We start from the raw sequence: 26316 nt of genomic DNA on the forward strand, positions 1-26316 counted from the left end.
AGGGAGGTTTAGATTAGATATTAGGAAGAATTTTCTGACTAGGAGGGTAATAAAACCCTGGGACAGGTTACCCAGACAGGTGGTAGAAGCTCCATCTTTGGAGGTCTTCAAAACCCAGCTAGACAAATTTTTGGCTGGGATGATCTAGTTGGGGATGGTCCTGCTTTGATCAGGGGGTTGGATTAGATGGCCGCCTGAGGTCCCTTTCTGTGAGTCTATGATTCTGTGTCAGGGATGGTAGTAATGAACAAGGGATAGATCATTCTAGATCAGAGGCAAGTAAAATATGGCCCATGGGCCAAATCCTGCCCAGCAGGCACTTGGCACTTTTATCTGACCCGTGGGCACCTACCAACAAATTGCATCCTGCCTGGCCCTTCTGCCCAAAACTGTGGGAGCAACATACCCTATTGCACCTTGCTTCCACCCTCGTGAGCCCAAGGACCTGGCTCAGGCATCAGCAGCCACTGGGAGGGAGGAGCTGCTGCAGCCGCCCCAGGGGGGACCTGCTTGGCTTCCCAGGCATCCTGCTCGCTCTGGAAAAGACAGAGCCTGCCTTTTTATCTCCTCAAACGTACATCCCTTACCTCCTCCGTCCCAGGGGCAGCCCTCAAACGCTGTCGCAGCACCCTCACCCTGGCTGAGGACGTTCTTTACTGTTGTCATTTGTTTCATGCCTCTTAACATTTTCTAATAACGTTATATCTGATATTCTCCGAGGGTCCCGCTTTGGAAATGCCACCAGGAGCTGCACCTGCAGGTGACAAACGCGCGCTGCCCACCAGGCTCCGAGTTCCGCAACCCCAGGCGCTTCAGAGCCGCCGGGAGATGGGAAGGTAGAGGGGCAGAGCGAGAGCTGCGCGGGTCGCTAACTTCCGCCGCAGGCTCCGCCCACCCAGGGGCGCTGCTGTCTGTTCTGCCCCGCTTCAGTTTCCGTCTCCGCCTTCGCCTTCGCTTGGCGGCCGCACCACAGTGCGCAGGCGTGGCTTGGAGCGCGGGGTCCCACTTTCCCCATGGCGGCGCGGGCCGGGTTGTTCCGAGCCCTGCTGCGCGCCCGCGTCTCCCAGGTAACCGGCTCCGCGCGGCGGCGGGAGCTCTCCGGCCCACGGGCTGCAGAGGCAGGGGAGGGCCCGGCGCTCGGGCTGCGCGGGGCCTGGGGGCGGGAGCGCCGCGCGGGCGGCCTAGGAGCCGGCCTCTAGCCCGAGGCCGTCTCAGCGCCCGGCTGGTTGGGGGCGACGGGGAGCGCGGGAATGGCCCTTTCCAGCTGCGCAGCCTGGACCTCCCTCCAGCCCAGTTTGCTGCGTCCCCATCACACAGTGCTCGCTAGTGCCTCCGTAGGAAATGGCAGGTATTGCTTCTCGGCTGCTTAAAGATTCAGCTCAAGCACAGTCTGTGCTTGCCTGGCAAGGGAAACATTGTGACCACGGAGGCAGTCTTCCTAGCCACACCGAGGAAGACTGCTCTCCTGGCAGGGGATAGTACCTGCCAAGATAATGTATAGTAAACCTCCTACTTAGCTGCTGGAGTCTTGGCTTTAAGCCCATTTTATGGAACTGGGAGTCTTCTCCCTGGCCTGCCTCTGGGACCTCATGGCTGACAGCAAGCAAAACTCAGGGGGCATCTGAACCCCAGACCTCCAGGCTTGGGTATGCAAGTAAGATGCCTGCCAAAGGTTTTGGAAACATCTGAAGCCCCAGATGGGGGTGGAGGATGTTTGCCGATAGAAGGGCCAAGAACTCAAGTGTTTCTTTAGAAATTTCCTGGGTGCCACGATCAGTCTCTAGGCTTGTCCTTCCCTCTAACAGTTATCTACATCAGTGGTTTTCAGCTGTTTTTAGAGTCAAGGCACACCTCCATAACTTTCCTGAGTTTAGTTGTGCCCTAGTTGAGACCCATTATTCTAAAGTCTCAATTTATGTACTTTTTATCTGCGGGCTGCTGCACTTTTTCTGCCCCCGGGCGGGGGATGGGGGATGTCCTAAGTGCCTCTGTTTCCGGGTGGGGCTTATGGAGCCAGACCAGAAAGGAGCAGAAATGCCCTGTTGAGAACCACTAATTTGCATTTTATTTCAGTGCACAGGTGCCCCTTTTCCAAGAGAAAAGCCTTTTGGACTAATTGAGAAGAGGCTACAGGTCAGTCCTGTATCTTGGTGCTTTTGCAGTACCTGACAGGAGCCATATAGGCTTCAGTTGCTTCCCACTCTGTGCAGCCATAGGGGATAGACATTTGCTGTTTTAAGTTTGAAACTGAGATGCAGCAGTTGGTTGCTGCAGTGAGGTAGGGATATTAATTGCACTGCCTTGCTTCATTTAGGTGAATGGGATTTATTTAGTTTTTTTAACTGAGCAGTTGGCTTTTCTATGGAGACAGTGTTTTTAATTCCGTAATATCCCTCTAACTGAATATGATGGATTTTTTTTGTCAAGCAGATTGGCTAGAGGTAGTATTAAGTAAAGAACTGTCAGCTTGCTTGAGGAAAGCTTGCTTGTGGAGTAGGTAGACCATAGTGAATAAAAGGGGATCTACAGTTTCACAGCTCTCTTCTTGTGATTCATAACCTTGTATGAATTTAATTTTTGGGGTGATGTATTACTGATCAAGAGTCCAGTTTGCTGTGAAAAAAATAATATAGAATTTCAGTAGGTGTGGGTGTGTGCATGTGCACAAGCAGCACAGGATAAACTGCATTATGAGGATGCTATACTTGTATCAGAAACCTGAAATATAACTCCAGGAAGTTCACACTGAAGGTTAAACTTTAAAATGCATAAAAAATTGAAATTCATAGTTACAGTACCCCAAAACCCCTGAACTCTGCCTTGAAAACCATGGATGGAAGGACATTGAAAATGAAATATGAGGAAACATGAGAAATATAAGAATGAGTTTTTTTCCTCAGCCAAATATTGTTAGAAACATATACAGTTTGCTTAGAAAAAGTATTCAGCAATGATGTACATACACATTTTTTAACGTAACCTCTGTTAATGGCCTTTTTCCACTGGTGAACAAAGGCATATATCCCAAAATTGTATCCTAATATTGTCCTTGTTTCTGCTAGCAGCCACTGTTCTGCAGATCCATCACTTTGCTGTCATCCCAGAAATATCACCCTCATGGTCTGTCCCTCATCCTCCAGGCTGTGTGGGGCAGTATAACTGCCCTGTATAGCTGATCCAGCAGTGAGATTGCTTCATGGGGGCACAAGATGTTGTATAGGCAAGGGTTGTCATGTAGGAGCACCTCAGACATGTCTCTGTCTTCACATGTGATATTTCAGTTTCTTCTGGGTCTAAAAATAGATGTCATAGTCTATTGTCAACCCACCCCTCCAGGCAAGAAATTGAAAAGAATGTGCTCCATGTCCACGGCTTGGTTAGGAGATCAAAATTAAGAGGTATACTTTCTGATTGACCCATATACAATGTCAGATTACACATCCTTTTCCCCAGTGGAGAAAAGCCATTTACACAGGAGACTGATAGAACAAATAAGATTTCTCAGTGATAATGTACAATTTTCTGTGCAGATTTATTATTTTTGGTATTACTATGCTGAGGGAAAAATAGGCATTATCTTTGGACTGATCTTTTTGTATTTAAAAATCAATTTATTCTAGAACATAGACTTTTTTGTTTTTTGGAGGATTTCAAAGGTATGATACCATTGTCAAAACCAGTAAGATAGACTTTGCTGAGCAATTTAAAAATGTTACTCTTCTCTTTATACAGAGCAAGATATAGTGTCTCAGGCAAAACACAAAGTTATTTGTATGCCATTTCATGCTTAAGTTTCCCTTGAAACTCTCGATTGCCCTTTAGGATTTGGTCATTGTCCTTTCATGCTTCCAGGTCCCCCATGGAAAACTTGCCAATAAAACATGCCTCTGGACTGGCCTGCTCTGGGGAGATCTGGTTTTGTAACTTCAGTCTCCTCCTGGTCAACTTCAAACTTCATTTATCTGACCAAGGTAACTCAATGGTTAGTCTCTCTCTTAATGACCAATTACCTGGAGGCCAGATTTTAAAATCTGGTTTATTTTGCTTTTATTCCACCAGAAGCTTGATACAAGTCTACAGTAAGAGAGTCTAAGCCTAGGATAGGCAACCCCTGGCATGCATGCCAATTAGTGGCACATGGAGACATTTTCCTCAGCATGCCAGGAGGTATGCAAGGAAATTATTAAAATATATATATATTTTTTAAAGTTGCTGCTTCAGGCTCTCCCAAGCAGCTACAGGTCCCAGCACTGCAGCAGGCACCTGGGGTGGAGTCAGGAGAACACAGGCAGGTACACAGTCTGTATTCGGCTGACTGTGCCCCCTGTCCCCGGGCTGCACCCCTCAGCCTAGCCCAGTCCAGCCCCTGGAGGAGGCTTCACGGGGGCAGAGCTGCTGTGCTGGAGGCTCCCAGTGGGTGACTGAGCCCTGGGCCTGGCCAGGACATTGGGCAGGCAGATGTCCCGTCCCACTCGAGTGGGGGTAGCGGGGTGCCAAGCCCTAGGGCTGGATGCTTGGGGCAGGATCTGGGCAGCGCAGAGAGAAGTAGGTGCGGGGGAAGGTGCTGTGGGCAGGCCAGCCCAGCTGGGCCGTAGGGAAGGCAGGGGCTGGGCGGGAAGTGGGGCTGCCCGAGGGCTCTATGGGCTCAGGCTGTGGCTGGTGGCCAGGCAGGCAGATCAAGGTGCTGGGCTCGAGGTGCTCCCAGCTTGGGGTTTGGCCTCCATGCACGCTGGGCACAGCTCGAACAGGGCAGAGCCACCCCTGATGCAAGGGTGTGGCTGCGGGCCTTGAGAACAGCTGCCATAGCTGCCTCAGCCTTGCCAACCTGCAGTTGCCCTCCAGGGGCCAGGGCAGGTACTGTGGAGGGCCTCTGGGCTGCAGGCTCCCAGCTGGCTCAGTCCTAAGTGTTATTTGTGGCAGCTGTTCCCAGGGTCCAGAGGGCTCCGGAGGCCAGGCCCTTGCACCAGGGGTGGATCCACACTGCTTGCACTGCGCCTAGCGCGCAGGGAGGTGAAGCTCGGAGCTGGGAGCCACCCGAGCCCAACATCCTGCCCCAGCCAGGTGGCATCCCCTTGCGGACAGGGCAGCTGTGGCCCATCCCCATGGAGCTATACAGCTGGGCCAGGCCACATCTCAGGTGCCACTGGGCATCCCCACATGTTCACCCGGCCTGCCTGCAGTGCCTCCCCCTGCATCTGCTTCTTTCTGCACCGCCTGGACCCAGCGCTCAGTGCCCTGGTACTGCACTGCACCTGCGTGCCCCCCCCCCCCCCCCCCGGATGGGGCATCTACCTGCCCAAGCCTTGGCTAGGCCCACCCGCCCAGCCCTGGGCCCGGGCTTACCCTACTCCAGGACTATCAATGAGACCTGAGCACCCCGGCCATGGCGGCTGCTGCTGTTGTGTCACTGCCTCCCTCTGATGGACGCTGCCCTGGGCCAGTGGGTCCAAGCCATAGCCAGTAGTGGTGAGACACGTTGGTGGCAAGGGACACTCCCTCTTCCTATTTTTCCATTTTTTCTCTCTCCTTTTTCTTTCTCTCCTCTCTTTCTCTTTTTTCCTTCTTTTTCTTCTCTTTTTTTCTCCCTTTTTCTTTCTCTCTCTCCTGTCCTCTCTTTTTCTCTCTCTTCTCTCTTTTTCTGTCTCCTCTTTTTTGTCTCCTTTTCTCTTCTCTTTTTTTCCTCTTCTTTTCCCCCCTTTTTTCTCTTTCTCTCTTCTCTCCTCTCTTTTCTCCTATCTTCCCTTTTTTTCTCTCTCCTTTTTTCTATTTCTTCTTTTTCTCTCCTTTCTCTTCTTTTTCTCTCCCCTTTTACCTTTTTTCTTTCTCTTCTCTTTCTTTTTTCTTTCTTTACTTTTTCTTTTCTCTCTCTCTCTCCTCTCTCTTCTCCTTTCTCTTTTTCTCTCATCACAACTTGCTTAACAGAAAAGAATACACAAGGACAAAGGTAGTATATTAAGTTTTATTTATTGTCACCAGGTTTAGAATTTTTAGAAAATCTGATATTTACCATAAAAATGACTTTTATGATTATTAACTATATTAATATGCAGTGCATCCTCCCATGTACCCCTTGCCTCCGGTTTTGTTTTTCTGGCGTGCTGGCCCTCCGGCTCCTTACAATGTAGACGTTGCATTTTTTTTCTGTGCTCTGGGCAAAAATGTTGCCTGCCCCTGGCCTAAGCCATAAACTTCATGAAATCAAACTGGAATTTAGAAGTGGTGTGTGGACAGGTCCCCTAAATATATTCTTAACCCTGACAGCTTTTCCACATATCTCATTTATTTTCATACCACATGCTTCCAAATAGGACAGCTACTTTACCAGCTACGGAATTATCTCTCTCAGCTAGAGTCTAGTTGCATGCAGAGCACTGTAAGAGCCTTGATTCAGCTGCAGCTGTGAGAGAGTTAAACCTGTAGCTGTTGCCATAATATCGTCTGCTGGGCAGCAGCAAGGAAGGGAAGAGAAAGACTAAGGAGGGGAATCCTGCCCTAGCTCCATGCACCTAGATCTTTCAGCCCCTGTGAAAATCGGTCTCCTCAAGACATGCACTCCAGGTTTTCATCTCCAGTTTTTGGATAAGGGCACACGTGAATAAATGGTATGTGAATAAATATGGTATTTTTGTTAGGCAACTTCATTATTCTCCTTACTTGGAAAATGTCATGCAGGATCATGGACCAGGGGCCTGAAAGAGAATGCTGCTATGCAATTTCAAATTATTTGAAGATGCATAGTCTTAGTGTTAAACTATTATTCTAATTTAAAAGTCTAAAATATTTTATTTGGTGAACACTTCTCTGCAAGTCTGACATGATCTGTTGTCACCTCATTGTTCTTGGATTTTGTACTTGAAGCTTGAAATGCATACTTCCAATTTTTCATCTTGAAATAATGGCACTCTGTATTCTAAAAACAGCTTTCATTCTGGATTGCTTTTCCTTTTTGCCATCTTGCACTTCCCATGTGTTTCAACAAGAGCAGCAGATAGCTTTGAAGAGATCACATCTTTTTATGATATAACTAGGGAACATTCTGTCTCTGCCTGGAATCATTTTGTCTCCAAATTTGCTTGTGTGCTCTGCGCTCAGTGATGACATCAAAAGGAAACAAGCACAACTATTTGACATCATGCTCATCAGCTTGAATATAACAAACTATTTATTTTTATTAAAAGATGCTGTGTTTACAATGTCAGCTGATGTTTATAGGCATGGGGCACAATTCATATTAATGTATGCTTGTATGATGCTGCAAAGAGGTTTGTTCCTCTTTATTTTTGTATCATGCATTTCTAATATGTACCTAACTAAAATACCTAGGTGCCATATACATGGGTAAAGAAAAGTAGCGTTTTGTTTGAAGGATCCATTCATCTTCTATTGATTTTTTTTTTTTTTTTTTTTTTTGTAACTATTGTCTCAAGTTCTGATTTAAAACCTAAAGATTCCTATTCACTTCAGTAATCTTTAGATAAAGGGTTTTTTCCCCCTACAATTTTTTTTGATAAAGCATAGCTAATTTGAATGTAAATACTGCCATAGCAGAGCAGATATCTGCTATTTTGTGTAATTTTGTGTCTCTGAAATGGCCACTTCCAGATGTTTTAGAGTAGTGGTGCCCTTCCTTATTGGCAGGCAGACCACAAATCAAGCCCTGTCCCCTCAGTGCTACTTCTGATCCCTGCCCTTCCAATGGTTTTCCTGATAGTTTGCACTTTGAAGTGCTGGAGTGGAAGTCGGGGTGGGGGGTGTAACGGGGAGTCAGGGGCTCCTTTACTCCCTCCTTTAAGGAACTTTTGCAGCAGGTAGCTGAGCATGAGCTAGCTGCACCACAGCAAGCAGGCCAACCATCAAGCCCAAAGAGAAACTTGTGCTTAATTAGGGTCACCGGACTGGAAGGGGCAGTGCTCTAGGGCACATAAACACAATACTAGGAGAAAAGACAGTCGCTGTAGGTGAAGTGGAAGCGCCTCTACCCACGAAGGCTTCAGAGGAGTGCATGGCCCACAGCTAAAACTGTCCTGGGATTATAAGTAAGGTGCTGAGCAGTGACGGGAATATAACCCAGGGAAGTTTGTGGTACAACCAGTGAACTGGGGTTTATGTTTGGACCCAGTGCGGGGTTAGTTTTCATTGCAACCAGCGAGTTTACTTTTTTTTTTTGTTGCCAATTACACCAGTGGACTGGGTATGTGGCTGTAAGGAAATGTGAGGAAGCTGCAGTGGGGCACCCAAGGGGTACATTGTGCCAGAGACACCCGGGTGTTTTGAGCTGTGTTAGGGCTGGGGGCTCGAGATATGGAGTAGGCTTATACAAAGTAGCCCCTAGAGAGGGGCTGAAGCCAGGGACACAGCACCTGACAAATGTGGAGATGGACTGGACCCTAGGAGTCAGGTCCAACACAGTGGGCCTAGACAAAAGGGCACAGCTAGAGAAAAGGGGTGGAAGCTGAAGAGGCTGAGGCCCCAACAAGGGTGTGAAGTCTTGATGCTGTACTGGTGCAAAGTACCCACTGAATAATTAACCGTTAACATCTGCAGGAGGTGTGGGTATGGCTGTAGGGAGGGTTGGAGGCAGTGAAATGAACCCTTAAGGCAGTTAGTGCACTTGAGCACAGACAGGCTGGAAGGTCCCCACTCAGCACCTGAAGGGCAGGCTGGGGGGTTGGGGTGTAGACTGGGTTAGAGAGGCACTCACTGACTGATACTAGGCAAGAGCTCGCTCTGGGGCAGCCTCTCTTTTCAGAAACCAGTAACTACATCAAGGTATGGAAGGAAGGAGAAGGGGGAGGATACCTGAGGAGCTGTGGGAGGGTAGGAGTTGTATGGCTACTAGGGAGTATCATAGCCACCCCAGGGCCTGGCACCTGTTACAGGGGGACTCAAGCCTCTGGTTGCATGGAGCAGAACAGAGGCAAGATGTTGCTGTGAAGAAGTGTGCATTATTGCCAGGAGCCAGATTAACTTTTTCTTGTCCCTGTAACTGCTGCATCTTTTATTATGGCAAGCAAGGCTTCAAAGCCCTAAATTTGTCAGTGGCTGCCAAGCCAAGAAAGGGTTAACCTGGCTTTTGGCAGTGATACCTGACATCTCTTCTTGCAGCAGTGTCCTGTCCTTATTCTACTCCAGGAGGGCAGAAGCTTCAGCTCCCTACCTCCATTCTGCAGCACCCAAGGCTCATGTGCCTACTATGTCACGTCTAGAACAGATTGATTCCCCCTGCTTTAGAGGAACATGTAAAAAATCTGAAGATTCCAATCGTGGAAAATTTGCTGATAGGACAGTTTCTCTGATGCCAGTCAACTAGCTCATACCGTAAAAAGGATAAAGTTCATTTCTTTAAAAAAAATTGTTTTTGAAATCTTTGTTAAAATACCTGTAAGATCTGATTATCTAGAGAAACATCAGCCATGGTTAGTAAAATCCAAAGTATGATTTTTAGGTAGACCTTAGTCTATGGAGCATTGTATAAAATGATTTCCTTTGTCAGTTTTAAGCTGGATTTCTTTCAGCTGTCCCCTTGCTCCTATATCAAAAGAAAATAAATAAGTGTACCTTCTGTACACCATTTATTATTTTATATATTGTATTTCTGCTACACTGTTGTTTGACTTTCCTCTAAACTATGCTGAGGCTCAGATCCTCAAAGGTAGTTAGAGTTGTCTAACTCCTCCTGACATCAGTGTTAAGCTTTTGAAAATTTAGACCTTTGTCCTTTCTCCTTTTGTTCTAATGTAATTTATTATTAAGTCATTAAGGACTGAACATACCTTTCCCATAAAAGTTAGGAATGTTCTTTGGGCCAGAAGCAAGCATCTGCTCTTTCTCACTATCAGGGGTTAGCATAAGTCAGTATGCAGTGGTACAACATATATTTTAGGGCTACATTGGTTGCAGCTACATTTAAACTTCCTTGTTAAAAAGTTACTAGAATTTCTGGGTGGAGAAAAAGGTTTCTTAACTTGCCTGCCTGATGCTTTGTCTATGCCAGTGTTGTTCAAACTCTCTGGCCCTGCAAGCCAGATGATTGGTGCAAGACAGGATCCAGTGCAGGGTCAGCATACAGGATCAGTCTGTGGGTACAGTCTGGTGTGCCACTGCGGGCCATGGCCTGACCCCACATGCTGGCTCTGGATCAGGCTGTGGAGTTACCACATGCTGGTGTGATCCAGCATGTGGGACCATGCCATCTGGGCTGTGGGGCTCCCTACAGGTCCAGAAATTTGGCAATGAGGGAGCAGTGGCAGCATTAATTGCCACAGCTCTGGGAACAATTATCACTGCTCCTGTTCCTCCTTTGGACCCATGGGGAGACCCACAAGCTGGATGACGGGCTCTGCTGACCAGATCCAGCCCTGAGGGCAGAGGTTGAACACCACTGTTCTGTGTTGGTTTTTTTGCCTGGAGTACATGTGCAAGAAAGAACCTCTACTATAGACAGAAGCAGAACATCTTTAGGGCATGAACTCACTCTGTTCATTACAGTAGGTATGGACACTGAATAACGTGTGATAAATGTTGCATCTGTTCATTCTTTCTCTGTGAAAGTCTCTTGTTTCTCTAATGTGAATTTAACACTAATGAAAGTTGCTAAATTTACATTCCTGGATTGTGAGGTTCTATGTAAATATCGCCAGTATAGGTGACAAACTTCCTCCAAATTGCCCTGCTTTTAAGGGCCACATCTAGGGGTATATGTTGACTGGAGTTTGTAGTCCTGGTTTAACTGGTAAATAACATTTCTAGTTAACTTGCACAGAAAACGGTACTTTAGATATTCCAGAATTGTTTCATGATACAAACTTCTGTTTTTCCCAGCACTTCAGCTTTTTCAGAAGTAAACTTGAATTGCAATAGGACCACGCACTCAAGGTGTGACAGTCCCTGAGAATGGAGTCATGGATACCACCTTGGACTATTCAGATGTAGATCTCTCTGCTAAGGCTGCTAATAAGGGAGACAGTTACTTTTTGTGGTAACTTTTGTTATTTGAGCTAGAGGTGCACCGATAAAGATTTTCTTGGCTGATACCATTAGCCAATTATTAACCACCTATATCAACTGATACCGATCCACTAACTGATTTACAGGAATGCAGCTGGGCAGCATGGAGAGCAGCTCTCTTCAGGTAAGTCTGTGGAGGGGAAGGGACTTGTGGGGAGGGGGGCAGATTGAGGCCTACACAGTGAGGGAGGGAGAGGGGCAGGAGCTGGGGGTGCTGCCCAGTCAGAGCAGTGAATGGGACCCTGGGGCCGGGGCAGGGAGCAGGACAGAGCCACGGGTGGCTTGTTCATAGGATCAAAGTCCCAGTACTTAAAAATGACGGTGGGGGCACTTGAACTAAAGCTCATCGAATGAGCTTTAGTTCAAGTGTTGCTACCACCATTTTTAACCATGGGAATGCTTTGAACTGGAGCCGAGCTGAGCTGAGCAGGGTGAGAGCAGATGTGGGCTGTGGGCTCTTTACTCTGCTGCTTTTGCCCTGGGGGCTCCACACCGACCACATGCCCCCTGCTCACCCAACACTACTGTCAGGCAGGCCAGGGGGTGCACAGCCGGTGTGGGGCTCCCGAGGGAAAGAGAGTGGGGCAGAGAGCCCTAAGTCCACAGTGAGCAGCTCGCATTGTCCCTGTGCACAAATCTGGGGTGGGGCACAAGCCCTCCCCATGCCTCTCCTGTGGGGTGCATGCAGCGGCAGGGAGCCTCTTCTCCTCTCCCCACACCCCCTGGACAAGCTGTCTGCAACTCCATCTCGTTCCCTGGCCCAGGTCCCATTCACTGCCGTGGCTGGGCAGAGCCCTCAGCCCCTCCCTCTGTCTCATCCCTCCATCAACATGGGGGCTTGATCTGCCCCCTCCCCCGTGCACTTTTCTTCCCCTATGCCCCTTGCCCTCCAAAGACTTACCTGTAGGGCGCTGCTCTTCACGTTGCCTGGATGTATTCCTTCCCATGTGCATGCATGCTGCTGTGTGCGTGCATGCAGCATCCAAGGGCCTGGGGCCAGAAGGCATATTGCATTTACGGGCGATAGTTATCGGCTACGCTGGCCAAAAAAGCCGATAGCTGATAATGTTTATTTTCCTTTTATCAGTGCCGATTCGATATCCAACTGATATATTGGTGCACCTCTAATTTGAACATGTGTTCATAAGGAATCAGACTGACTCCATTCCTCATCAGTGCACACTGGCCAGTAAACAGTTTTAAGGATGGCTTCTTAGTTCGTTGAGTTTAAATGCTTTATCTGATATCTGTTAATCTGATATCTGCTGGAAGGAAAAACACCCTGGCTGCTTCTACACGTATGCAGATTGCAAGTGCTCCTCAGTTCCTTTATCCAAAGGGGGGAGTATTTTGCGTTTTGTTCATTTTGGGCTAGAAATTAATGGCTAGTACAAGGATGGACAATTTCTATTAGTTTACATTTCTTTAATGCTGTCTAGAATTTTCCTCTACTGCTAGAAGGAGAACTCCAAGAACCAGAGTGAAATTAAGTTGATTTTTATTTTTGTTCAGTTATGCCTATAGCAGTTGGAATAGCTGCAGGGGTAACTGGTGATACTGCTCAGTTTTTATGCTGCTATAGCTTGGTGAAGTGGTAAGGAGCAGCAAAGATGCCAAAACTGACTTCAGGCACAGTTACATAACACTGCATCAGTTTTTTGGATCATATTTAGGTGGCTTATTCACATGCCCAATTAAAGCTTATAGTTCTCAGGAATGGAGTTTTAAAGTCTTGATGGTAATTATTTGCTCTCAATGCAATCTTCATAGGGGGTATGCCTCTTCTTAGATACAGTGGTATCACTGTGTGTTCTGATACAAAACTTTATTTTCATTTTCATTTTTCCCACTAAGACCTATAGTCTTTATGCTCAACTCCATGCCAGGTACACATTACTTCCTCTATCACAGTGGGGGCGAACTTTTTTGGCAGATGTGCCTCAAATTAGCCCTGAACCCTTTCTAAGTGCCACCCTCCTTCCCCTGCTTGATCTGCTGCTCTGCTGTCTGCTCCCTACCCTGTATTCCCTGCCCAGTCTTCTGCTGTTTTCTAGTCTCTGATCTGCCACTATGCTGCTTGTCCCCTTCACCACCTGTAGTATGCCACATGCGCAGCCTGCCTGCATCGTGTATGGCACATGTGCCATAGGTTGGCCACCCCTGCTCTAGTGAATATATGTTTGTTTACATATGGAATTGAACATTTGAAGTGGAGTTCCTAGAGAGTGTAGTGTTTATATTGTCAACCATTTTCTGATAAGATCCGAGCTAAGATCTCCAGGTCTAAAGCAGCATATAAAAGGTTGGTATAATGGAAAGTAAGTTTTCAGGTTTGAATGGCCTGAGTTGTCTCTTCCTCACAATGTCTGAACTGTGATTATCACTGAATTAATGTACTTCAGGGGTGCTCAACCCACAGCCTGCAGATCAAATCTGGGTTGTAGAGTCATAGCATCTGGCTTGCAGGGATCCCCATGGGTTGACAAATTTGGTGTCAGGGGTGTGGTAGAAGCTCCATGTGCCTTGATCCAGCCCCACCTGGGCCATTGCCGTGAGGCCACATCAGGCCCCAGGCTTGCCCCTCCATGGGGCTGGATCAAGCCACTCTGCCCCTGCACATCAGGATTGGCGCTGCTCTGCCCTCACCCCCTCTCCATACGTCCAGATTGGGACTAGGTCATTCTCACCCCCTGCATGTCCAGCTCAGGGCTGAACTGTTCTCTGCCCCCTCATCTGGCTGGATCAGGGCCGGTCTGTGCAGATCAGACCCCTACTGTGCCCATTCCATGTGCCAAATCGAGCCGAGTGGCTGGATCCTGCCTGCCAATGGACCTGACACTGTCCATCCAGCCAGCTGAGTGAAGAGGTTGGGTACCACTTGTCCATGAGTGGTAGCATTACTTCTGGTTGTGATCCAGACACAGATGAAAGATTGGGTGGGATGAATCAACTATTAGATGGAAGGACCCCCCAAAATATGCTTCTCTTGCTTGAAGTATTATTTCTGATGCTTGTAAGTGGCCTTCCCTCTGAGTATTGTGCAAGTTTCCTGGAGTGGTGTTGTGAGGGGATGTTGTACTGCTGCAGGAGCTGTCTATGGAGTGAGACAGGTTATTCTATGGATCTAGCAGTCACTTACTGTCCTGAATAGTTAAATAACTGCTGTGTTTCATACCCAGAAGTTGGTGGAATCTCTGTGGTGGGTCAAGTGGTGCTTCCTTTGTACAGTTTAACATATTAAGACTTAGGAGATTCTGGAGGTTAGAAGTTTGCCTGTACGATAGTTAATAGAAAGTGAATATTTTGAAATGGACTTATTTGTGTTTTTATTTCTTCTTTATTTTCTAAGTTGGTTTTCTTATATCTAGTTTAATCCACTATCCCACCACTTTTGCTTTATTTCACTGTCTTCTGCCAGGGAATAGAGAGAATTGTATCCCATGCCAGCTATTCCTATCTGCTATCTGAAATGTTATTTTGGCAAATCAGTATCTTGGGGCGTATGTGTTTTAATGTAGAGTTAATACGGACATACAGCATTTCTAGTCAGGCAGTGCTGAGGGAGTCAATTGACTTCATAGCTCTTTAAAATCTACCTTAGCCCTTCTAAACTCTTCATTCAGTGGTTGATTACAGCCCTCGCTTCTTGTAATGGTCTTGATGTTCTGCCAAGCAGGCTATCCTTTGTTCTGCAATTCTGCTGTCTGTTAGCTACTCCTGGTAAAGAATCTCCTATTTCACAGGCTTGAAGATTGCTTTTAACTCATTCCATATTTGTTTTTGCTTGGATCTGAATAATACAGCCCTAGGCTGCTAGCATATTAATAAAGCTTCCAGTTTATTTTTAACTGCAGAAAAATGTGTGTTTTTATATGTGATAATATACTTCAACATCTACACCCCCCTTTTCAAAATTCTAGATCTGTCCATGCCCCTGGCCTAAAGGGTACCAGCATACTTTACAAACTTAAACTGTAATTATTGCTGAGGTGCTTGGACTATGTAAAATTAACAAAAGTATCCACATCCCACTAGGCTCCAAATAACTTATTCAGAGAATCATACTTGTTGTCTAGCTCAGAGTTGGTTAAGAAACCAGCATTTCACTTCATTCAGCTATAGTCATGAAACTGACTAGTTTGATCCTTTACCATCTGGATACAGTAGAGGATGATACTTTTTCATAAGCTCACTGGATAGTGTCCAGAAAATAATATATTTTGTCCATCAAAAGAGCCAAATTGTTTGTTGTTTTTTGGATCATGAGACTTACTGGAAGGAGATCAGAATTGCCAGAATCTCTGTGTTTTCTGTCATTTCCCTTTCCACATTCATTCATAGTCCAAAATGCACTTGTGACTAAAATCCTAGAATCTCAGTAAATGAGGTTCCTATCCAGGCATATTACCTGAAGCGATCTTGGTGGTTAGTGTTTGTGCAACTTCCTATAATTTTCCTTTTACTTCCATTCATAATCTCTTTGAGTCACAGTCAAGTTTCATACTATGATCATTTCAGTCTCCACCTCATAGTGTCACTTTAGCCATTCAACTTAAACAGAAAGAATCCAGCTAATGTGCAGAATGTTCTTATTAGCAGAACCTTTCCTACTATTAGAAATGCTTACCTGGTTAAGTAGAAGTTGTTTCCAAGACAGGCCAGCCATCATTAACTATCTCCTTCCAAGGCGCAGATCTGAGAGTACCTACTAAAATAAAATAATTTTGGACTTTGTAAGGTTACTGAATGTTACTAATGACCATTTCTATCATTTACCCTCCCATTCATGTAACATCCTGTATTTTGTTCAGTGTTCGGGCAGGAAGATTTTACTCCTTCTCAGCACGCTTGTGTGCGGGCCGGGTCGGACCCCGGGCCCTTTTCGATGCTCTGCACGCGGGCTGTGGCCAGCAGCCCGGGCAGGCCGGGTCGGAGAGGGTGGGCGCCGAGCTAGAATTAGGCACAGACGCTTAACGGTTGATTTTAAGATTGTTTACTTACACCGAGTTGGTCGCGGTACAGGCTGAGAACTTGCTTGAGTTGCGGTTACAACAGAAAACACGAACAATCACGTGGAGTTTGCTAGGCTCCACGCAGACAGAACTCCGGATGTCCAGGACAAGCGCGCATAAAACTCGTCGGTACGTCTTATAGAAGGTTCCGTTCGAAGACGGGAAGAGGTGGGCGGTGGATCAGGCTGCCAAACTCCTCTGAGCAACACACAGGGTTTCTATTACCCTGCCGCGCACACCCAGAGTCCCCACGAGATGGATGTGGAGTCCTCTTCGGCTTGGGCGGAAACTGCTCAAGCCTCTTATTTGGCTAGCAGGCCAATCGCTAGCCGCCACGTGGGAATAATTTAGCACTAGCCAATTGCGGGGCACAAATTTGCATGCGAAGAGCGGGAACTCCTTTGCATCGTGCATTTCTGTGTTACAAAGGGAAATGCACCCTGCAAAGACAACTGCAAAGTGGCGGGAACTCTCTCCTTTGCACGCGGGTTCTCTGTGCAGCAGAACTCCACCATGCAATGAAGCTGTAAACCCACGGGGATAATTCTTAGTGCCGAAGCACACACAAAAAATCAGACCTTTGGGTCATGACAGCTTGTAACAGTTACAAAATTATCCTCTTAATCTGGGACAGCACTGGCCCAATACAGCACAACATTACATCTTGGGGAACCAAGGATCACACCTAAACTAGGATCTGCCCTTGGGGTGAAAAGGGCACATAGAAGTCCTACTTAAAGAACTACAGGTCAGTCACATCTTACTTGGGGGTTGGGTGCTAAAGTCAGTGCGTAAGGTGAAAATCGCGTAAGGCGAAAATCGGTGACTATACGCGGGGTGGGTGGGGGGGCGGGCTTGAGTTTGCACACGGCTCTGTGCTTAGAGCTGTGCGGCCGGCGGCAGCAGCACAGCACGGGGTGATGGTGGAGATGGCTGCGTGCCACCCGGCCACCACCATGCTGCCACTGCTGCCTAGCGGCCGGCCACGCAGCTCTGGGCACGGCTCCGTGGCGACAGTGGGAGGTTTTGGAGGCAGTGGCTGTCACCGCCATAATGGGCCTCCAGGTAAGCAGCAGCGTCGCATGCAAGCTCAAGCCCCGCCCCCCCACCCTGCATATAGTTGAATTCGTGCACGTTAAACGCGCGTATGATGCGACTGATCTATATTTATAAGCATTATTTACAACAGACACTGAGTCTCCCAAAGTGCTTTCAACAGATCCAGGAATTTGGCAGTGGTGGCCATTGATTTCCTCCTCCCCCCCCCACCAAATTTCGGGCCACACCTTCTAACCCCCCCGCCTCCCCCCATGAGGTCAGGTCGAGTTGAGTCGTGCCCCTTCCCCCCCCCCCCCTTCCTTTCTGGATCACTGCTGGGCCATTCCTCCTTTTCCTACAGAGCTGGGTCAAGCTTGTTTCCCTGAAGGGCCATGTTGTGATCATTGGGCACTGCCTATCTGGCCCGCTGAGGAAAAATATTGAGCACTACTGGTTAAGACCATTAAAATTTATTGTGGAGGGATTCATGTTGATTTAAAGTCAGTTTAGTTAAGGAATGCTGTTCCTTCTAAGGAATAGGAAGTTGTGGAGTTTTCTTGTGATGGGCACTCTTTACTAGGAAATATTGTGACACCCAATTCATTTCACACAGGTCTCAGAACAGCCGTTGACTCTACCTGAGCTGGATTTGAGCCAGAGACCCTGAAGTGCATGTTTTTAAACAACTGTATCAGTCCAGGCTTCATGTAAATAGTAGCTAACTTTCCCTTCTCTAGGTGATTACCAAAGAGAATAAACAATAAAAACCCATATATTTTAGCTTCTAAAACTTCCAAATAACAGAGTTGTTAAAAACAAAAATGTGATTTAAAAATCCCACTGACTGTAACTTGTTATTCTTTGTTTATATTCCTTTGGGCCAGCCTCGGTAACATGCAGCTACAAACTCAAACAAAAAGTATAGTAGAATAAAAGAAACTCTTCTCCTAGAGCTAGAAAAGGAGAAATATAGATCATATGTTCATATGGTATTTGGATACTGTTATAATCAAAATATGAAAATGTAGCCAATTTCTTCAGTAGGAAGGAATAAAGAAATGTGGAGTCTTCTACTTTTCTAAAAGGAGACTGGGAATATCTAACAGATGAAACACTGTAGTTCAGAGAAGAGCAAAAGAAAGCTTACAAAATGCTGACAGCTAATCTTTTGAATATTCAAAAGCCTTTATTCTGTATTGTTAATAAATATAACAAGTTTGTTGTCTCTGTTATAGTGGACCTGGTGTTTATTCCTTGCTTTTCTTTTTTAGAAACAAATCAGACATGCTTCCATGAGTTTTACTGTGTGCAAAGAACTGGAGGCTTCTTCTTTTTCTGAAGATAGAACATGCAAGGCTGTGAGTATTAAATACTAAGCCACATTTCCATGTTCTCAAAGATTGTGTCAAGTTTAAAACACTAAATGGTTTAATTATCAATTATGTCCCATAATGAAGTTTTTATAATCTCTTCCCCAAAGTCTGTCCAATTAGAACAGAATCAAATCAACCCTCATTATTCATTATTTTTCCCCACCTGGAAACCACTGACTTTTTTTCCCCCCCCCCCTTTGGCCTTGTTTGTGCTTGATACTGTTTTAACTCTATTTGTGTAGTTTAAAGCAGGCTACCCCCTTATGGATATAGATATGCTTGTATGAAGATGTGTTGTATTAGTGTGATTATTCCCATATGGGAATGAGAGTAACTCCCTTATACTAGTTACTGAAGTGGAGTACAGCATGTAAGACAGTGGTTCGCAAACTTTTTTGACTTAAGGCATCTTTTGGAAAATGCCAGCTCTCAGTTCTCACTCATTTTTTACTATAGAAAGATAATAGAGCAATTCTGTTGCAAAGTCATCAGAAAGACCACATCCGGTCAGAATGTTTGTGACACAATAGATTCTTATTTCAAAACTCTGGATTAATTTTGTGAATTGTGTTAGTGTTTGTACAGTATCTTTTAAAAGGATCTCATGGTGTCCTGGCTGAGAACCATTGGTTTAAGGCTTCCCTGCCCTCTCCTTTGCTTTCACCAGCTGATAGAGATTCTCTCACAGCCTACTGGTTACCTCTTTTCTTCTCCTTGCAGGGCTTGTGGAACCAAAGGCCAGGAGGGTAGACCTGGTAGCTTAGTGGCAGCAAAACTTCTTGGGCTCCATCATGTCTCCATCATTGTTTGTTGTGGAAGTGGTGTCAATGTAAATTAAGTACCTCAGATCTCTATTAACTCAGAATTAAGATAGACAGGCAGTGTCTTGTACTGCAAAAGGAAATGCAGTTAATGTACATATCAGCCTTGCTGCATATCTCTACCCTCTGAGTGATGCTTCAGCACCCCAATCAGGCAACATAGCAGACTTAATCAGTGTTTCTCAAACTGAGATATGCAATTAACTTCTTTTGCAGGGCCACAAGAAAAAAGAAGGGGAGAAAAGGAGGGAAAAAAATAAAATTAAAACCTTTACAGTATCTTTTAGGTTGTTGGAGAGGATACAATGTAGTTGTAATGATTAAGATGATCCTTTTTTCTTATCCGTCACATGGATATGGACGGAGTACTGTATTTACTTGAATAGAAGATGACTCTGATTATAAGATGACTCCCCCAATAAGTAGATTCCATATGTGGAAAATGTATAAATGTATTACAGTTTTCTAGTTAGAGAATCAAATTACTGGGGTTTTGCTTTGAATTTGTTCCCCTCCCATTGCTACAATAGGGAAAGTAAATCTGGGGGATGAGGTAGTTCTTTGCCCTCTGCTTCCCTCCAACTTTTTCCTCTGGCAGTCCCTTCCCCATCTCGTTACTGCCAGATCCTGCTCTTCCTGAGCATATGGAAGTGAAGAACAAATTTGAAGATCCTTGGAATTAAACATAGTTTTAACTATTATCATATAGTACCCATAAACTGAATTAATCAAGAATTGATGCATCTTACCTTTTTTTTTAAACTGCAGCAGGGTTTAGCACAGGCATTCCATAAACACACTTCTGAGCAGCACTTTGGCACCTCTTTACATGTAGTATGACCTTTTTTTCTTTTTTTTTAAATATATATCCTCTCTATATAAAAAATGATATACATCTACACTCTGAGTATTATTCCACAAAGAAAAACCATAACCTTTTACAAAAACTGCACCCGTGCGCCCATTCAAAGGCCTGCTGGCCACCTGGACCTATTAGAATATCTGCACTGCGCACCACACACCCACAAAAACTCTGGTCTCTCAAAGCAGGCAACACCTTCCTTTGATCCCCATCCTGCTTGTGGGGTCACAGACTCAGTTTATCTGTCGTCCATGTCGCTGTTGCTCCAGGCCCCGCTGGAGGACCTGCTGCTGCTGTCGCTATTGCTGTCCTCAGTTTAATTTATCTCTTCCTCACTGTCACTGCCCCCCTTCTCTGCTAGGGGTAAGTTGGAAGAGCCTACGCCATGTGTCTCTGTGCCAGGTGGCTTTGGCCGCCTCCTCTCCATCTTCTGCTACCAATTTCTGGTAGTAGGTCTGGAGTTTACTCAGAGCCATTTTCACACAGTCTACCACCTCTACGTCCATGTTTCTATACAACAAGAGGTTCCTGGCTTTCCACAGGGTGCTCCTGAAGCACTACGCAAACTGGTCGAAAAGGGCCGACAGGCTCCTTTAGTGTTTGGTGAAGAGCCAGTACAGTGCCGCTTCTCTGGTTAGTTGGTTGATGCTGGTCACCGCTTAGCAGAGCTGCTTCACCCTGTTCCATACCTCTTTGGCACAGGTGCAGAGCCAGAGGAGGTGGTTGATTGTCTCGGTGGCTCCGTGGAAGTTGGTCTCCCCAGCTGTCCCTCCCTATACTTCCAGGCCCTCACTGGCAGGGCTTGGTGGGCTATCAGCCTGTTCAGGTACCTGTGATCTTTGCACAGGTTCTTGTGGTCGATGTGCTCCCACATGGCCTGGCACGCATTGCCCAGGAGCAGGGCCACAGGTGATGTGATGTCCCTCAGCTTCACCGTCTCCTGGATCTTCTTGTAGTTGCTCATGGGCACACAGCCTATGCTCTGCAGGCTGTACAAACTGTGGCACTGGTTTAGAATCTCATACAACCACAGTGAGCCCATGATCCACGGTCTGTGGTTGGTCAGGGTGATCACCCCCTAGTGTCTCAGGATGTGCCCTGCAAAATACCTCACCAAGCAGGCGGTTTTGGATTTCATGCTTGTTGCCATCTTGCAGATCTGGCTCATGTACTTGGCCCACAGGAACAGGAAGATGTCTGGCATGCCCCTGCCCCCAGCCTTCTTGTCCTTGTACAAGGTCTTCCTGGTGACCTTTTCCCATCTGGAACCCCAGAAGGACATGCACACGTCCCTCTGGATCCTGTGGGTGACATGCTCGGAAGGGGGGAAGACCAGTGTGGTGTACACAAGCACCAGTAACAACAACACCTTCACAAGCGCAATGCACCCCCACCATAGAAAGGGAGTGCATGCACTACAGCCCAAGTCTCTGCTTTACCTTTGCCTCTAGCTTCTCCCATGCTGGCCTGCCCCTGAGCTTGTGGTTGAAATCTGTGCTGAGGATCCTGACCCCCTCGCAGGGGACAGAGACCCCCGGGGACTCCAGGTCCCCAAGCTCACCCACGGCAAGGCAGGTGCTCTTGCTGACATTGAGCTTGGCCCCCATCGCTGCCTCGTATACCTGCGTGTGCCACAGGGATCTCTCTCCTGACCACTTGTTCTGGCACAGGATGTTCAAGTTATTCATGTAGGCCAGGACCTTAACCTCTCGGTTGCTGCTACCCAGAATGTGGACTCCACGGATCCCTGAGTCCTGCTTCAGGTGCTGGGCCAGGTCCTGGTCCTCTCTTTCACACTGGCCCACCACTTGGTCTCATTCTGGTACAGGTCCCAGAGATTCCTCCAGCCTGTGTAGTACTCTCTGTAGCTGCACCTGGTCCGCTTGTCTTCCAGGAGACTGGTGTTCAGCTTCCACACTCCTCTGCCTCTTTCCAGCTGTCCCCCCAGGTTGACCCAGAGGGTGAGGAGGCAGTGGTCCAAGAAGCACATGGGTGTACAGCGGGCCTTCTCTGCTTTCCATCCCATGGGGAGGAAGACAAAGTTGATTCTGGACTTGGTGCTGCCCACGGGCTCCACTCAGGTGAAGTGTCCCCTGGGTGCCTTTGGCTGCATCCATTAGGCCATGATCCCAGACAAGCTGCTTCAGCTACCTGGACAATCTGTCCATGCCCATCCTGCTGACTTTGCTAACCCTGTCCTCCTTGCTGATGATGACCCCCGGGTGGCCGGTGGGCATCGTGATGGCCACTTTCCAGGAACAGGCCTCTGGCCTCTCTATTGGCTGGTGCATACACTGTCCGCAGTTCAAAAGCAGTACCATGCGTCTCCAGGGTGGCTTGTAGCAGCCTGCCTGCAACAATCTCTTTGTGCTGCAGGGGGCTCATGGTGTCTCCTTTCAGCAGGATTGAGACACAGCGGCTTTATCCGCTGAGCCAGAGCACATGGCTGGGCTATGTGACTAGCGTTTGGAGAGCAAAGCCCTGCTTGTCTGGCTGGAAAGTCCACATTCCTGCACTGCCTCTATTTGTTCCAGGGTTTGCAGCACCTGGTCCCACTTGCCTCATCCTGTCAGGCTTCTGACATTCATAGACGCAATTTTCATGCTTCCCATGGCACTGGCTGCTTGCAGGGGCTGGGTTGGTGCAGGTAGCTTGTACTTTCAGTTTCTGATTCCCTGCTCCAGTCTCCATCCTGCTCCACTTGTGGTCAGAGGCCAGGCTCTTCACCGATTTCTTTACACTATGTGGGTTTCCCTCTGCCCAGGGGATGCCTTTCAAGGGAGGCTTGCCCTCTTTCGCTCTTATCTGGTTTATCTGTGCCCACATCTATAGCACTGAACTCCTCTGCTTGGAGGGAGCATTCCTCTCCACTTCCAGGGTTCCTTCTTTTTTTCCTAGTCCCTTTCTGTCCCCCTTGGGGTTGATCTCCTGTCCCAGAGGGTCCCACAGTCGCCTCCACTTCGCTCTCTTCCTTGCTCCCCCCTCCATTACCTGGCTCTTCTGCTGGGGCTGGGAAGGGGACGCAGCCCTTGCTCAACTGCTCCAGCAGGTTGCAAGTTTCTTTCACTGCTTGGTCAACAGGATTGAGCTCTGGCTCTGAAGTATCCTCTCCCCCTTCTCCCTCCTTCTGACTCTGGACCTCCAGCTCCATTTTGCTTTTGCTTTCTGGGCCAGCTGCATCCTGAGCCTCCAAAACTGGGGTCATGGACGGCACCTCATCTTCCTCTGCTTCTCTGGCAGCATAAGCTTGTGCCCCCAGACATCTCCTGAAGAAGTGCCCCTCTTTCCCACACAGATTACAGTGCTTCCTTGGTGCAGCTCAAGGAGCTGTTCCCAGTCTGATTGCAGTCTTTCCTGAGGTGGCCCTCCTTTCTGCATCGGTGGCAGAGTTTGGGCTGCCCCCAGTAGGAGATCTGTCCCTTGTGGCATCCTAGGGTCAGGGAGGCCGGTAAATGGATCATGGCTCCTGCCTTATCTGGGTCCTGTTTCAGGATGACCCCTGCAAACCATGCCCCAGTCCAAATATCTTCACTGTCCTTTTCCTTCTCTACAGCCTTCACGGCTTCTGCTGAGCCAGAATCTCAAATCCTGCTTCCCCATCCTGATGTGCAGAACTGAATTCTCACCTGCTTTTTGTCTCCTGAGCCTGTTCTAGGCATCGCCACCATAGAAGACAAAGTCCTTTACCCTGGGGTCATTAGCCAGTCCCTGGAGCTCTTGCCAGAAATCCTGCATAGCCCAGGACTCTAAGTTGTGGGGTGAAGTGCACACTCTGGAGGGTAGGGAACAATTGCAGGCAGACCTGGACAGGTTAGAATAGTGGGCAATACACAGTAGGGTGCAGTACAACAAGGACAAGTGCGGAGTGCTGCACCTAGGGTGCAAAAATATCTATCACACCTACTGGCTGGGAATTGACCCTCAGCAGCACAGAAGCGGGAAGGCATCTTGGAGTCATAATGGGACTTTAAGATGAACGTGAGTCGTTAGTGTGATGAAATTATCAGCAAAGCTAGCCACACTTTATCATGCATCAGCAGATGCATGACAAATAGAACCACGGAGGTGATGCTTCCCCTCTATGCAGCATTGGTCAGACCACAGTTGGAGTACTGCATCCAGTTTTGGGCACCGTACTTCGGGAAGGATGTTGCTAGATGCGAGAGAGTCCAGAGGAGGGCCACTCATATGGTTAGGGGCTTACAGGACAAGCCCTATGAGGAGAGACTGAGGGACCTGGGCCTCTTCAGTCTCCACAAGAGAAGGCTGAGAGGTGATCTTGTGGCTGCCTACAAATTCATTAGGGGGACGCAGCAAGGGATCGGACATGCACTGTTCACCAGGATGCCTCTTGGGGTAACAAGGAACAATAGTCACAAACTGACAGAGAGCAGATTTATGCTAGATATCAGGAAAAACTTCTTCACAGTAAGGGTGGCCAAAATTTGGAATGGGCTTCCAAGGGAGGTGGAGCTCTCCCCTACTTTGGGCATCTTTAAGAGAAGGCTGGAAAAGCATCTAGCTGGGGTCATCTGACCCCAGCACACTTTCATGCTGGGGGTCGGACTCAATGATCTGTTAAGGTCCTTTCTGGCCCTAACATCTATGTATTTGACTCCTGAAACCCACCTCCCAATCAGGAGTGGACTCACATTTCCAGATGTAGATGAGGTCCTCCTTCACATGGAACGTCTGTCTCGGGATCATGCAGCAGAACTCTTCCCTCTTCATTCCATTTGGCAGGTATTGGTCTTGCTTGTCCAACCCTTTCCCTCTGGAGCTGACTGGGTAGGCCCTCACTTCCACACTGGGTGGGGGAAGGGGGGCTCCCCCTGGAGGGGCATCCCTCCTCATAGTCTTGGCTTAGGTCACCATGTCCTGGTGTTTCGGGAGTCCTCGGACACCCAGAGTCCAAAAATGATATTATTCTCCCCGCTGTGGTGGCGTGGGGTGAGACCGCATGGGTCCTCTGCTTTGTTAAGAACCAGACCCTCGTCTCATAAGAAAAGGTTGAATTTTATTAGTAGATGTTAAGAATCATGAACTAAAAAGATGACAGAGCCAGAAGGGAAGTACAGGATGCCCAAGCAAGGGACTAACATAAGATGGATGGGGGTGAGGAAGGGAGCGCAACTAAGTTACAGGAAATACAGCTACAGTTAGCCAGCTAAGAACCATAAGGCAGCACATCAGCTTGGCGTAGCGGCAGGAGACGCAGCAGGAACGCAGGACACTCTTGTTGCTGGGGTCCCAGGCTCCCAGTTTTACCACAACGAGCATGTTGACTGTGATGTCGTAGCCACGGCCCCTCAGGATGTCGGTCAGTACTTCTCCCACTTGCAAACCTGGGCCTCACTGAAGGCTTAGTGCCAGTTCTCAAAGGGGGTGGTGATGTCCATGATCATGATCTTCTTGGCCTCCTCATTAGTGATGACAACGTCGGGGCGCATCTGGCTCTCGCTGCCTGGGATGGTGCATGTCACGGGATGGGGTCCCTAAGGATGGTCATGTTACCCCTAAAGCCCCTTGACCGTGCCAATTCAGCCTGATGGGCACCCTCTATTCTCGCCTGCCACGTCCTGATGGATTTATGCTATAGGGAGGCTGCCTTCATGTCCCATTGGACATGGTCCTGCTGGATTTCCTTGAACCCTGTGGGTTCCCAGACCCCTTGTGGGTCCCATTCCAAAGTAGATGTCACAGGACACCCCAGCCTTATGGGCTATATGCGTGGCTCTAAACAACCCCTTTACCACGATTCAAGCCTCACAGATGGTACTTCCACAGCGTCCCTCCGAGGCCTTGGTTTCCCTTGGTCTCGGGTTGGCGCTGGGCTCGCCGCAGCCCTGTCTCTCACGGCGCCCACACTGGCGCTGGGCTCGCCGCAGCCCGGTCCCTCACGGCGCTCACACTGGTGCTGGGCTGTCTGCACTATAGTGGGGCCCCAATGAGGCCTCCTCCTTCCCCAGTAGCCTCTCCCAAACCACCGGTGTTATATAACAGCAAACAAAACATAAACCCCTGGGCTATAACATAATACAAAAGATCAGGGTGTGCTCTGTCCCTTCAAAAGAATCAGATTTCATCCCTGGCACTAAGTGTCTAGTAGGCAAGGGTACATGTGGAGCTCATGGAGCCCCCTTAGCCCTAGGTGCAGCATACCAGGCAGTTGCAGTGTCACTGGGCACTTCCTCCCTGGAGGT

The 26316-nt window shown here is 47.8% G+C and overlaps 1 protein-coding gene across 6 annotated transcripts in view; it reads left to right on the forward strand.

The window, feature by feature from the left end:
• The first annotated feature begins 934 nt into the window (after positions 1 to 934).
• WARS2 (tryptophanyl tRNA synthetase 2, mitochondrial) overlaps positions 935 to 26316 on the forward strand; it is a 95791-nt gene continuing 70409 nt past the window's right edge. The window contains exons 1-3 of one of the 6 annotated variants that reach the window (XM_059720330.1): positions 935 to 1067; positions 2074 to 2133; positions 18329 to 18415. In XM_059720330.1, coding sequence (XP_059576313.1) covers positions 1014 to 1067; positions 2074 to 2133; positions 18329 to 18415 — 201 coding nt within the window. In that variant the 5' untranslated portion in view covers positions 935 to 1013. Of the gene's footprint in view, positions 1068 to 2073; positions 2134 to 3852; positions 3983 to 11093; positions 11132 to 18328; positions 18416 to 26316 lie in introns of all 6 variants that reach the window. The other 5 variants (XM_059720331.1, XM_059720329.1, XM_059720333.1 and 2 more) reach the window with 5 other exon arrangements.

The sequence above is a fragment of the Alligator mississippiensis genome, chromosome 1 (genome assembly GCF_030867095.1).
Source record: "Alligator mississippiensis isolate rAllMis1 chromosome 1, rAllMis1, whole genome shotgun sequence".
Classification (NCBI taxonomy): Eukaryota; Metazoa; Chordata; order Crocodylia; family Alligatoridae; genus Alligator; species Alligator mississippiensis.